Source organism: Malus domestica, chromosome 06 (assembly GCF_042453785.1).
Source record: "Malus domestica chromosome 06, GDT2T_hap1".
NCBI classification, from domain to species: Eukaryota; Viridiplantae; Streptophyta; class Magnoliopsida; order Rosales; family Rosaceae; genus Malus; species Malus domestica.
In genome coordinates, this window is record NC_091666.1 from 812,643 (window position 1) to 826,940 (window position 14,298).

Sequence of the window (14,298 nt, forward strand, 5' to 3'; positions counted from 1 at the left end):
TGAGTAATAAATTATACACCGAATTGAACAAATATAAATGGTCTGTCATCAAATAATACAACAAGGCCATACAAACAACAATACAGGTTCTTCCAAGCCATACACTTATACAGAATTTATCACACAAAAATTTGGCTACCATAAACAAACCCTCAACCCTGAAACAAAATGGAGAAAACAAGTAACGAAATTTCGGCTTTTTCACGGGGTACAGTGGATTTCCCGTTAGAAAGCGCTCCAGCTATCAGATCCTTTCTTCGATGTTTGACTCTCTGATGAGACCTTAAATGGCCCAGAAGAGCCGAATGGATCAGTCTCGTCGAAAGAATATGCACCCTGGCCAAAATCTTTGGTGCTGTTTATGGAGTCGAACCTTGTGAGCTGCGGCTCGCGACCCTGACCAAAGTCCCTGCTGCTGCTCATGGAGTCAAACCGACCAAAGTCCTTGCTGCTGCTTATGGAGTCAAACCGTGTGTGGCCCCCAAAATCTCTAGTGCTATTTATGGAATCGAACCTCGAGAACCTCTCAGGTTGGGAAGAAAAGCCAACGTCATTCCTGTTGCTGCTGAAGGAATCAAACCTCGATAAATTGTCAAAGTGGTAGTCCCCAGCCTCGCTGTATCTTGGAGAGTTCTGAAATTTGGAGAGCGGAGTGCTGGGAACAGAGTCTTCAAAGAACAGGCTCTTTTTCTGAAAGCTGGTTTCTGCGTGGGGGGAACCAGTTTTTATTGGGTTGAGACCAAAGTCGTCCGATCCAAAGAAATCTTTATGCTTCTCAGCATCTGAGCCCTGCAGGTTGGCATCAAATATGGGAAAGATTAGTTCGTTTGGTGTAATCTAATAATCAGGAGCTAGAATGGTGTGCTTCAGCATGTCCAGGAGTACCTTGGTGTTAAAACCCCAGACGGAGTCAGTATCATCATTATTGTCAAAGGCGCCACCCCAGGTCGATTCATCAAAACTTCTGTCATCAGAAATTCATAAAATCAGTGTTAGGACTTTTGTGTGTGTGTGCGCGCGTGTTTTGGGGGGGGGGGGGGGGGAGAGAGAGAGAGAGAGAGAGAGAGAGAGAGTCATAAGTAAAGAATTGAATTAACTCCATACCCATGTGTTTCTGCATCTGCTTCAGAACTTTTACCATAATGGATGTCAGAGAACTCTCCTGATGGGCTTTCTGGAGCATTCCTGGCAGCTGGACTACCATTTGAGCTTCTTCCATATTCATCTTCACCATGGGCGAAAACAGATTCACTTCCAAAGGCATGTTCCCCATTCCTTGACTTGCGATCAGCAAATGATGATGTATCAGGAGTGGAACTACGATCAGGGGAAGTACGTTCCCTCTGAACAGATGCAGATCGTGCTTTTGCCGAGGCATCAATTGTCAGATCATTACCAAATCCTGAAAAAGTTGACATGTCCACATATAAGAATGAGCAAGTATTTCTACAACATCTCTGTTGGATTACCATGCTTAATGTGCATCTGCATATTTGAGAATAATGACTAGATACTAACTCATTAAAAACACAACAAAAATATAATAACAAGAGGACAAACCTTCATCTTCAAACTTATCCCAATCTTCATCCCAAACAGCGGCTCCCTCTTGAATTCCAGGTTGCCAACCTTAAGAACCATCACATGCAAAAAATGTCAGGAAAAAAAAAACCAAAATACGAAGGCTAAATGTTGGGACTTCGTAATGGAGGCACACATCAATAATGATAAATTCAAGCATAAGTGCAACGGGTTAAACAATATATAAAGTTAGTTTCTCATATAAAAAGGGTGTGAGATTAAAGCAACTTGGAGTCTTCTTCCTTGGAGTTTCCACAAAACTTTCCCATGCACAAGGCCACATTAAACATGCACTTTTTTTAAGGCATTAAGACTTCCATGCAGATAAACCCACATGGATAATTGTGTTGTATACTAACAAACAGGCTAGTGCATGTCTTAAACTCAGTTGATGGTCTTAAGCGGGTTCCTAAATGAGTTTGATTGCACTTGACTTGTGGAGTGGTCTTACAAGAGTGTCCCTCAAGTAAGCTTATTTGAAGGATCCCTGAACTGAAGCTCACTCTAAATGTATCTGATTAGGTTATTCCTTTTCTTTATAATGAGTATACAGTGATATACTAGATTATTTGTATTCTCCTTGAATATGGGACATTGCTTAAGTGAAACAATAGAGTACAGGAAAACGAATGCAACTGTAGTACCAGTTGGAAGTTCAATTATTGCACTTGACTTCATGTTTAATCCATGTTTCTTGCAACGTTCTGTAAGAGCCTTTACTAGCTCCTCAAGATCATATTGTATACGATCAGCACGGACCTATCGTAGACACAATGCATTAGAAACAAACAAAGTTACACGCATAGTTCACCATAGCTAATGGGAAGGAGTTTACCTGAAGAATACCATCTGCACTACCTCCTTGCTCCATCTTAACAATTGCTTGATGCAATTCCATTTTCCTCTCCTGAGAATGAGTCGAGTAATATATAAGCAATGAAATTGAAGGTTGTTGTAAAAAAGGCACACTTCAAAGTAATAAAAGCACTCATTATACAACAAAACATTTGAATAATAAAGCAGCTACTGGGGGGAACTGAGTATTATTACTCGTGTATGAAAACAGCAGAAGAAAGAAAAAGAAATACATATATATGCCTGCAACATATGGCATGACTGCATTTGAATAATAAAGCAGCTACTGGGGGGAACTGAGTATTATTACTCGTGTATGAAAACAGCAGAAGAAAGAAAAAGAAATACATATATATGCCTGCAACATATGGCATGACTGCAATAAACCAATACTCCTGAAGCAAGAATATAAATACCTGAACTTCACGAAACGTGGCCTCTTCAATAGTTAACTTAGATGCTATTTCTGCCACTTGTTTGTACTTCTCCTCATATTTTTTGGCCAGTAACTCAGCCTGCAATACAACTCATTAACATGAATTAATGGGAAACCATTCTTGCTAAATATTAGTAGTACAATTCATCTTTGTAAGAAAATACCTCACGCTTGTCAGCAATTGCCCTTTCTGTGATCTCATTTAATCTGTTATCACATCTGCTTTTATACAGAACCTGTAAGAAATGACCAAAAGAAAGTTAAGAGAGGCAGAAACCATGCACTATGGCCAAAATTCCACTGCTTTAGAAGCTTATAACAATACCCAGCAGAAACATAGAACCAGAGGCAATGCCTGAACCCAGCAGAAACATAGAACCAGAGGCAATGCCTGAATGCATTATATCTCAGAACTTAAAAGTGGACAAAGTCACTTGATTGAAATTCAAGGATCAACTGAGCCAGATAACTTTCTGCCGGTAGGAAGGTTACTAAAATCACTTTCTATAGCAATTTATTATTTCTGATCCCACACTACCATAACTAACATTATAGAATCACTAGACACCAATATAATGTGAAACAAGGCATTTCAACTACCCCCATGAACAAGCCCTCTATTGTCGCATCCTATGGACAAATCAATATATCAATATATACAATTGAACAACTGAGCTATACTGTAAGGAAATTTAACAGTACTCTAGACCAATGACCAGAAGAAAAACAGCCAAGGACAGAAGCTACTAACAAGTTCCTGCATTTTTGTGCGATAGAACTCCATCTTCTCTCTTGAGTCCAAAATCACATTCTCAGTTTCTTCAACCTGCCATGATTAAAAGAATGATTTCTTATCCCATGAAGACAAAAATTAAAAATCTTTGAGAAGAAAATATAATTATCAAATTATCAATAATATGAAACCTGACAAAGCACATTATTTTCTGCAAAATCTTATAAAAGTTCCTCCATTCTAAGATGGGTTGGGAGAGGAATAAGAATGATTGAGTAGTGAGTACTCACAAATTTAAAGGCAAGAGACGCTCAACTCCAAAAATATGTCAACACCAACAATATTGCAGGAAAATAAACAAAAAGCAAATACACGAAGCATGGAAAATAAAGAAAAATCAAGGTTGAAAAATAACTGTCTTTGGTCCCCTTCAGACAAAACCTTTTTCCATGTTTAAACAATAACCAACTTCAAGATGCAATTCTTAAACTGTTTGACTGAGGATTAATTATTTTAACGAGGAGCAATTTCCAAGACTGTTGTGCTTCACCTCTTCTTTTTTTTCCAAGACTGGAGGTATATCAGATGATTCAACAAAATATTCTGTCTACAAAATATTCCTGAGATCATTTCCGCATAAACAAATTTTATGAGGTTCAAAATGATATTAAGATAACAGTAACATCTCTGGTCTTTCCTTGTTCAAGATGTTGGATTGAACTGGAAATTTAGAGGGGACTCAATTTGCAATCTAACTGTTGAACAGCGTTCTATACAATACTGTACTGTGAATAATATTGACCTAACGTGATCAGGTAGGATGCTTATTATTTTCTCATTAGATCTCTTAAAGATACTTTTGTGTATTAGAATGGCTATGCTGGTCTTTCAATTTATAAGTTACTTAGACTTGCAAAACTGAATAAACCTTAGGCTTTCTGTCTCTGTAAAAACTAAGTTTCTTAAGTGAAAATTTTGCTTCAAAGAAGTGATTTATCATGCTTAGGACTTAGGAGAAAAGGAAGAAGGAAACTTGTTCGGGACAACATGACCCACTTCGAGGGGAAGGGGGGGCGGGTTATGAACTTCCTGTCTGAGATTGTTAGAGTAATTCATATCACCAATATATCAAATGACACCGCAGAAAATAAAAGAGACTGTTAAAACTTGAAGCAAGACTGTGTACATCGGAATAAAAAGAAGAAAGGAAATTGCCTTTTTCCCTGCATCTTTAGGCTCTTCAGGATTTGAGTTAGCTGAATCATGCTTCCCATTATCATGTTGGGTTGTATTCAAACCCTCCATCCCTCGCACTCTCAAATTCTGCTGATTCGGTTGCAATGCACCGTCAGCCTGGGGAAGACTTCGTTGCATTGGTGGCCTCAAACCCGCAGCAGGTGTCACACCCTGCATCCCTTGATGTCGTCCACCTTGCATCCCTTGATGTTGTCCAAAACCTAAATTCAAGGAGAACATGTATCCAATGAGCAATCTAACGAGGCGAACACTAAATGTAAAAAGAGAAATCTAGCCATTACCAGGGTTGGGACTCCAAGCTGCATTTCCATAAGCCATTTTGGGTTGACCGGTCATTGAGAGTAGAGTCTCATCATGCATCACATTATGTGGAAGTGTGTCTGGAAGAGGACGACCTTCCCTGTAACGTTCCATCAAATAGAGAGAAAAGCAGAACTCCCTCAAGGAAAGCATGCTGTCATTATCTTGATCGGATAAGTCCCACACCTGCTTTAAAACCTCTGAGAAGGGCAAAAATGGACATTATTGAGCATTTGTTGAACCAAACAAAGTCTTCAAAAAGATTGTCCAATTAAATGTAAAACAAAAAGCATAATTCCATCGATACAAACATCTTGAGGGTAACAAAGATCTTGGGTCAAAATTAAATTTGGCCACTGTATAAATGTAACTTAAGTGCTTGACCTGTCCAATGACGAACAGTTAAATTACTGTAAAAGTAAATTGAATGTCCATTCATAGATGAATGGAAAACTGATTTGAATCAACCACATCACCACCAAAATGTACACTTTCATCCTGAATATTTTCAACGATTTTACTAATATAATTTTTCACATATGAAAATCCACCACATCACCTACACAGTTTACCAATACTGAACCCCAAATATCCTATTCAAATCAGTCCCTTCACACATGTTCAATGATCACGAGGTTGAAATGTGATATACACATTACCAATTTGATCCACTAATTCCAAGAAACTCTAACAAATAACCATATGAAATGCTGAATGATGAACTTCATTTAAAGAAAAATTAAATGGGTTACTTATTCTCTTTTTAAAATTGTTAAATTAAAGATTAGTCATCTAACCTAGTGCATTAGTTATGTTTACATTCAAATGAAAAAACCTTACCTCTTGGTAACCTCCAACTCAGAAACAGATTCCGTGCCTGCTCACCGGTGATTCTCCCATCTCTGTCAGTGTCTACTTCCATAAACACTTTTGAATATTTCTGGACATCAGATGGCTTCATCTTTGGCCAAGGAATCTGCGAATTTCCAGACGTAGAGTTTCCTGCTCCCACTGAACTCCCAGATGATGGAAAAGAGGAAGAAGCTGGAGCTGAAACCTGCTGGCTTGGGTTTGAAGGTCCCTGCGGCTGCTGAAACTGACTGCCAGAAGGCTGCATGGTGAATGCACTCAATGAATCAAGTGCATTGAGCTTACTGGAAGATTGGGGCCCACTGGAAACTGGAAGAGTGGCTGATGGGGTAGGTATGCTTCTAGCAGAATATATAGACCCAGAAGATTCCTGTTTCGGTTGACTGGGAGTTGCAGAAAATAAATCACCTGATAATGCCGAACTGGATGCAAATCCATTGCCAGAAACAACTAATGCTTTGGAGTCGCCAGTTGTCGGCAGGGAAACTGGAGGCTGTGAGTTTGGTGTAGATGAGGGCATGGAAGGACTAACCCCTCTGGGCCCAGCAGGAGATGCACCAGCGCTTCCACCAAGCCAATTATTTGAGATGTTTGAGTTTGGAACATTGGGAGGCCCCATACCACCTCCAACACCTTGTTGGGGTGGACGAGAATTAACGCCAGTAGGCATTCCAGTCGGCATGGCTTGAGGAGGTCTTATGGACTGATTTTGCTGGGGTGGAAAATAATTCTGGTTTGTGGATGCATTAGGAACTCCTGGTCCTCTAAATCCAAAATTTTGAGATGTTGGCGGGGTTCCCATACCCATCTGTGGCCTAGATGCAGCAGCCACTGGATTTGATTGAGGTGCAGATGTGGGTGGAAGATTAATCTGTGGAGCAGGAATTTTTGCAGCAGCTGGACCGTATAATGCCGCCTTGACAATATCCGGAGTTAAATCTCTCTTACTCTGTGCAACAGTCACAAGTCTGAGTGCATTATAAAATTCTGGCCGACCAAGAAAACCAGTTTTGTTCTGATCAGCATGCATCCATATCTGCAGCTCGTAAACATACAACATTTGGTCAGCCAGAAGTACCATGCTAAATCAAATTCTGAATTCTGTAGATTAAATAAGTCCGAATATAAGCACAAGCAAGAGCAACACAGAAAACTTTCCAACAATCTTAAGCTGTTACAACACCGTGATGTATAATACTAACAATAAGATGAACAGAACACAGAGACATATGACCAACTAGGCACAATGTTCACTGAATATCAACTAGGACAAATAATAGACTCGTTCCAAAACAATGAAGTTGTAAAATTGTCCATTAGAACAAGGTGAGAGGAATGTGAAGTTGGTCTATAGCAATCCATTAACTTTGTAAATTTCCTAGTTTCTCAAATGACAGAATTCATACACTAAATATTATTTGTGGTAATTCAGATAGGTATTCAAGCTTATGAATCCACAAATACACACACAAATAGATGATGATTCAAATCTTTATACACATACATATATATATATATATATAGAGAGAGAGAGAGAGAGAGAGAGGAACCTGAGCAAGAACTGGTTTGGGCAAATTGGAACCCTGGAAGAAAGCGACGGCTTCAGCTCCGCTGATCCTGCCATCTCCATCCAAATCTGCTCTCCTGAAGTAGGCTTCAAGCTGATCCGCATACGGACCCGCCATTTTCCTCCGATCTCACACCAGATCACCACCACACCCGCTCAACACAATCGCAATCCCCGAATCCCAAATCAAATCATACAGGACGTATACCACACATATACATATAGATACACAGTGGATAGAAATTGAATCTCTCTCTCAGAAATTCCTTACAGAAAGAAACAATGGCAAGTCGAATCGAATGCGTGGGAACCAGAGGTTGGTACTTGCAGGCTGGATCGAAGAGATGACCGAGAGAGAAATGTGGATGTTAAATATTAAGAGAAAATGTAACTACAATGCTCAGCCATGCTGGGTTGACCTCTCGCCCGACCCGAGACTCCGTGGGCTCTTCTTTGTTTCTACAGCCTGTTGGGGCCGCGCTTATTGGGCCCACTGAACCTGCAGTCCAGAACCCAGAAGATAAAAACAATTTTATTAGTTGGGCCAGCAACCCCAATAGTTTATGGGCCCGAAACCGGCCTCATATTCCGATCTAATATTTTATTCTTTTTCTTTGGACCCATACTCATTCTAGAGTCTGAAAGGTACCCAACTTCACTCTACTTGTACTATATTGCATATTGTGTTTGCTTGCAGGTATCCAATAAACTGGAAGCTCATTAAAATCGAATTTGAAGTTTTGAATAAGCGTTATTGAAACTTAGAAGTTTTTGTAAATCAATATACTCGTGAAAACTTGAAGATTTTCATGCTAAAATTAAACCAAACATGTATAATACAAGCGGAATGTTCTACCTTTTTGTCTATAGATATCTTTTTCCATAGTACTATCCACAATTTTATACTATCCACAATTTTGTTCCCTTTGTTACACCGATATGTCATACCTTACCAAACTCAAATTTACAGCTCTAGAAGTCTTTGGCAGAAACTTGCTCAATTACATGAGGAATTTGTGGCCTCCTTGACATTTACATGTTCATGGTTCTTATGCAGGGTTCCAATTACAGATAGGAAGCTTAACATGGGAACTTGGCAGGTATTTAAAAGTTAAAAACAATAATTTTACTTTTCCCAGTTTTCTAATTGTAAATTGCTTGGATCTCTCAACCTTGTAATCATGGTTTATACAATGAACAAAGAGTGCACCACGAGAGTAATAAAAACGAATGAAGAGTATGCACTGGGCGGAGCATTATTTGGTGAACTCGCCCTATCCTCAATAGTGAAGTCCTTGTAGAGATTTTTCCACCGCTTGGTATCAAGGGTGAAGGAGAAGATGCTTTTTGCATGTATTTGCCACTTGCAACGATGCATGCAGTGTCTTAGATCCCTCTTGGGCTCGTATATCTTAAAGGCGCCCTTGACCCATTTGCCATCTGGCCTTTTCCACTGCATGTAGCAATAGAAGAGGGTCGTGTCCCACAGATTGTCATTGAATGTAAAGTTGTCTGCTCCGCTAGGTGGAATTACATGACTGCCCAAGTCGTCATTCTTGGACTTGCGGTGAAGTTCGACATCAGCTTTTGGTAATACTCTGTTCTCTACGTCAATATGGATTTTTCTGAAAATGGTTGCAGAAACAGAATGGCAGCCCAAGACAAGCATAGCAAAAATAATGGATATAGTCCTTGCATCCATTAGAGTCTCCCTCCTAGTTTCGTTTGACTATTTGAACGTATACCATAAACAAATAAAAACAAACGTAAACCACAAAAAATAAATTCAAGCATTTTTCTAAGAACAAAAACACCTTAATTCAAGGGTAATTTATTCACGAATTGTTCTCTAAAAACAAGACCTAATTCATCGCTGTCAAATGAAATGAGATATTTCGAAAAATAACCAATTTTAGAGGTTGGAAATAAATTTTAGCCAAACTTTCTAACATCTTATACTTTTAACTAAAAACTCAAGTAAAAAATCATAATTACCCTTAATAGTACTACCTCTGTATCCTGTCTTCTCTTTGTCTCTCCTTTCTCACAAGCTTGATTTCAATCTTTTGGATTTGCTTATTTGAATTGATTGTTGGAAACAAATTGTAAAAGATTCGAGATTTTTTTAGTGCTTAACCACAAGAATGGCTTGGATTTTAAAATTTGAACACTTGTTAGTAACCCAGTTCGACCCAGCAGCAACTGTTTCGATCGATGCAGAAAACACATTGAAACCGAAAACCATAGTGCGTAAAACAGGAGAGAGAGAGAGAGAGAGAGAGAGAGAGAGAGAGAGAGAGAGAGAGAGAGAGAAAGAGAGATGAGAGAGATAGAGGTAACATGAAAGGGACCGACAGAGAGAAAGAAGCATTACCCGGAGAGAGGGGAGGAAATGGCCGAAGAAACAATCGGAGTGGGCGACTGATGATGGTGATTCCCAGACGAAGGCTTCAAAGGCGAAGCCAAGAGGGAGGTAGGAGGAGAAGAAGAAGAGAGTGACACTATGTGAGTGAGTAGACTGAGAAGAGAAAGTAGTCGTGAATGCCATTTTTTATGAGTTCAATTCAATTGCCGGAAATGGCAATCACAAAGCCACCCATCCTTTTTTTTTTTTTGCTGTTAATAGCAAAAAAAACAGCGCGCTTCTTAACACACTGACATTACATTACACTTACCCTATTGCCCGCGTTGGCAACATTTGCCGCGTTGAATAAATTAGCATTTAAGGTTAAAACATCCAAAGGAAATTGCCATGAGGTCCTTCCCTCTTATATGAGCCAATATTGCACCATCTGCAATATCTGATGCTCTCTACAATCCTTTAATTACTTGAAAAAAAATAAGGGGTTTTGAACATTAGTACTTACAAAAGATTAAAATTAAAATTAAAAAATCTGGTGCTAGATTACATATTCAATTTAATCCCTTAAAGTGTACTTTTATCAAAATTTATATTCAATTTTTGTTATTCAATGTGTATTTTTATTTAATCTCTCCACATTACATTTTAATTTTATTAATATGCACATATTTAGTTCTTTAATTATAAATGAACATAAATGAGAAAATATTAAAAGAAATTTTTGATACAAAATATATAAATACATGATTGTTCTACGCCGAAATATATATATAATTGACTTTTTTGTGCCCACATGATTGTACTGAAAAATATTATAATGAACTTAAATGTATGTACCGAAATGTATTATATTGAATTAATGTACCTAAATATCAATACCGAAATGTATGTACCAAAATGTACGTACCGAAATGTATGTACCAAAATATATGTACAGAAATGTATGTACCAAAATATACGTACCGAAATGTATGTACCGAAATATACGTACCAAAATGTACGTACCAAAATATATGTACCGAAATGTACGTACCGAAATGTATTATATTGAATTAATGCACCCAAATATCAATACCGAAATGTATGTACCAAAATGTACGTACTGAAATGTATGTACCAAAATATATGTACAGAAATATACGTACCAAAATATACGTACCGAAATGTATGTAACGAAATATACGTACCAAAATGTACGTACCAAAATGTATGTACCGAAATGTATGTACCGAAATGTATTATATTGAATTAATGCACCCAAATGTCAACACCGAAATGTACGTACCAAAATGTATGTACCGAAATATAGTATGTTGAATTAATGTACCTGAAAGTCAATACTCAAATGAGAAGTATTAGGTTTGAATCTCATGGATGACGAATTCGATACCAAATTTGATACAAAATATATAAATACATGATTGTGCTATGCCGAAATATATATAATTGACTTTTCTGTACCTACATTGTACCGAAATATATTATAATAAACCTAAATGTAGGTATCGAAATGTATTATATTGAATTAATATATATAATTGACTTTTCTGTGTCCTGTTACCATAGAAATAAATAAATAAGTTAGCTTCTAATACAGTGCATATTAATATTAAAAGGAGTTGGAATTAGTATAATTTGAACAAGGTTGTAGCGCACCTGAAGATTAATGAGATAAAATATGTCAATGCGGGGACAACCGATTACAAGCAAACAGTAAACTGGACTGGCAAGAATTTGGCACCAAAGGACAAGGAAGCCTGGGCTAAAGGCCTGTTCACGAAAAGGAAAACAGTTATACTATAATTCTTATACAAAACTAAATCCGTGTTTAAAAAAAAAACTTAATCTGTTTCTCCCCTGTGTAATTACTTACTTGAATACAGTTGTGCTCCCCACTATTAGCGGGATTGACACACCAATGGTCCATCGGGTTTGTTCATACGCATATTGGGTCTTCATGTACTCGAGCAAGTAATTACACAGTGGAGAAACAGATTAAGTTTTTTTTAACACAGATTTAGTTTTGTATAAGAATTATAGTATAACTATTTTCCTTTTCGTGAACATGCCTTTAGCCTAGGCTTCCTTGTCCTTTGGTGCCAAATTCTTGCCAGTCCAGTTTACTGTTTGCTTGCAATCGGTTGTCCCCGCATTAGCATATTTTATCTCATTAATCTTCAGGTGCGCTACAACCTTGTTCAAATTATACTAAGTCCAACTCCTTTTAATATTAATATGCACCGTATTAGAAGCTAACTTATTTATTTATTTCTATGGTAACAGGACACAGTCGATCTCTATTCGCAAGAAGAGCGACCAACCAAGACTAGAGGCTCTAATAATTACTTTTGGTGGGGCGTTCTTGATTGGAAAATATAATGGCCCGACCAATGCAGCTCATCAAGTTCTTTACGAGAAGTGGACCTGGCCATTGTGTCTTCTAGTCGCTTCAGTATTGTGCTTGGTTTGCCACAATGTACTCATGGTAAGAATGTTATAGTTTTAGATCATAAAGTTGATTAATAATTTTTAAAATGGTTTTGGTCTATTTGTTTATCAATGGCTGTTAAGCATGTTCTAGTGGTGGAAAGTATTTAATTCTTCTTATAACTCTGTTTTTTTTTTTAGGAAAACATTATGGAGAAGTATGACATTGAGGCTTTATGGCTTGCAACCATAGTACAGTTTTCAACTATGATCCCCAGCCTTGTTATTGCCCTGGCCACCACTCATGGACGAGCCTATAAGTGGGTTATGGGTTGGGACTTCAACACGTTTTGCTGGGTATTCGCGGTGAGTTTTGTAAACTAATAACATCTATAATATTATGTAAGTTATGTTAGTTTACAATGTGTAATTTTTTTACCTTTCTCTTGTAGGGCATTTGTGCTGGTCTAGGGCAGTATTTGGGGACCACTTTGACAAAGAAGACGATTGCTACATTTGTGTCGTCATTTACCCCAATATCCATGATTTTAGTTATTGGGCTATCAGCTATGATCGTCCATGATCGCATAAAAAAACCGAGGTAAAATCTGAAAACTTAATTCTAATTGACATTAATTGAGTTATTTGTAAAGTTAATTGATAACAAAGTGCATCGTTGAATTTTCAGTATTGGGGGTGTCATAATGATCGTGATAAGGCTTTGCATTTTTCATTGGCGAGAATATCGATCAACATCTAAGGAGGGGGCTCAAGCTGAGAAGGAGCGTTTGAGGTGGAGGCTCAATCTACGGAGGAGGTTCAAGCTATGAAGCAGGTTTGAGCTGTGGAGGAGGTTAGAGCTGATGATGTAGTTGCAGTTACAGTTATCGTTTCTTTTATTTTTATATTTTCTTATTTTTAATCTAATTATTTGTTTTTGTTGTTTGTTCATACAGGAGGGACCTTATGCATGTGCAGAAAGATGAGCATTCTGTATGAACTGCTCACTTCCACCATAACCCAAACCTCTGAAAACCCAAACCCATGAATAAAGGCATGACCAGTAAACTGCTAAAGCCGCCACAGAACCCACAACCCAAGACGCACTCCACGTCCCACGAAGACGAATTTCTTGATTGCAATATAGTTGGTGCCTGTTGGAAATTTGATTGAGAAATATAAGACAGCGAAGCATCTATCCTACTGCAAAATAGGGTTAGATTGCTTGTATCCTTTTGCAGTCCTTATGCTTTCAAGGCACCATTTATGGTCAGTGAATATGAATGTCATTTGCATGTCTAGATTCAGCAGCTACTCAAGGACTTACACATTTAAAGCTTTGATGCTCCTTCACTTCACTATGAGAACATTTCTGCCATGGCATCAGCAACCAATCATGTATTGCACTCCAACTTTGTAAATTGCTTGGATCTCTCAACCTTGTAATCATGGTTTATACAACGGGTTTTTGAACATTAGTCATTGCAAAAGATTAAAATTAAAAAAAAAAAAAAACCTTGTGCTAAATTACATATTCAATTTAATCCCTTAAAGTGTACTTTTATAAAAAATTATATCCAATTTTTGTTATTTAATGTGTATTTTTATTTAATCTCTCCACATTACATTTTAATTTTATTAATATGCATATATTTAGTTCTTTAATTATAAATGAACATAAATGAGAAAATATTAAAAGAAATTTTTGATACAAAATATATAAATACATGATTGTTCTATGCCGAAATATATATATAATTGACTTTTTTGTGCCCACATGATTGTACTGAAAAATATTATAATGAACCTAAATGTATGTACTGAAATGTATTATATTGAATTAATGTACCTAAATATCAATACCGAAATGTATGTACCAAAATGTACGTACCGAAATGTATGTACCAAAA

At 37.5% G+C, this 14,298-nt stretch overlaps 2 protein-coding genes across 5 annotated transcripts; one reads left to right on the top strand and one right to left on the bottom strand.

Moving 5' to 3' along the window:
- Positions 1-23: 23 nt before the first annotated feature.
- On the bottom strand, positions 24-7,988 carry LOC103420138 (actin cytoskeleton-regulatory complex protein PAN1). Of its 4 annotated transcripts, none has more exons than XM_070823907.1 (13): positions 7,583-7,988; positions 6,003-7,068; positions 5,144-5,362; positions 4,821-5,035; positions 3,624-3,698; positions 3,037-3,108; positions 2,853-2,951; positions 2,417-2,488; positions 2,226-2,340; positions 1,561-1,629; positions 1,105-1,402; positions 886-964; positions 24-789 (listed from the first exon to the last, which is right to left on the bottom strand). In XM_070823907.1, the coding sequence occupies exons 1-13, from the start codon at positions 7,715-7,717 to the stop codon at positions 226-228; spliced, it is 3,078 nt and encodes a 1,025-aa protein (XP_070680008.1). In that variant the 5' UTR covers positions 7,718-7,988; the 3' UTR covers positions 24-225. The 4 variants fall into 4 exon arrangements, with proteins under 4 accessions (XP_070680008.1, XP_070680009.1, XP_028960183.2 ...); XM_070823908.1 differs by having other exon boundaries at positions 886-961; positions 7,583-7,985; XM_029104350.2 differs by having other exon boundaries at positions 886-961; positions 4,821-5,062; positions 7,583-7,985.
- Positions 7,989-11,194: 3,206 nt separating this feature from the next.
- LOC103436747 (WAT1-related protein At1g44800-like) lies at positions 11,195-13,387 on the top strand. Its single transcript, XM_070823941.1, has 6 exons — positions 11,195-11,238; positions 12,245-12,446; positions 12,590-12,754; positions 12,841-12,989; positions 13,077-13,205; positions 13,345-13,387. The coding sequence occupies exons 1-6, from the start codon at positions 11,195-11,197 to the stop codon at positions 13,385-13,387; spliced, it is 732 nt and encodes a 243-aa protein (XP_070680042.1).
- The last annotated feature ends 911 nt before the right edge of the window (positions 13,388-14,298 follow it).

Excerpts from the sequence above, each read along its gene's own strand:
- LOC103420138 (XM_029104349.2), bottom strand. The coding sequence starts at position 7,717 with ATGGCGGGTCCGTATGCGGATCAGCTTGAAGCCTACTTCAGGAGAGCA. Across the intron at positions 2,489-2,852 it reads CCACGTTTCGTGAAGTTCAG|GAGAGGAAAATGGAATTGCA; the intron begins GTATTTATATTC and ends ACTCATTCTCAG. Across the intron at positions 2,341-2,416 it reads GTGCAGATGGTATTCTTCAG|GTCCGTGCTGATCGTATACA; the intron begins GTAAACTCCTTC and ends TGTCTACGATAG.
- LOC103436747 (XM_070823941.1), top strand. The coding sequence starts at position 11,195 with ATGTATTATATTGAATTAATGCACCCAAATGTCAACACCGAAAT. Across the intron at positions 11,239-12,244 it reads CCAAATGTCAACACCGAAAT|GACACAGTCGATCTCTATTC; the intron begins GTACGTACCAAA and ends CTATGGTAACAG. Across the intron at positions 12,990-13,076 it reads GATCGCATAAAAAAACCGAG|TATTGGGGGTGTCATAATGA; the intron begins GTAAAATCTGAA and ends TTGAATTTTCAG.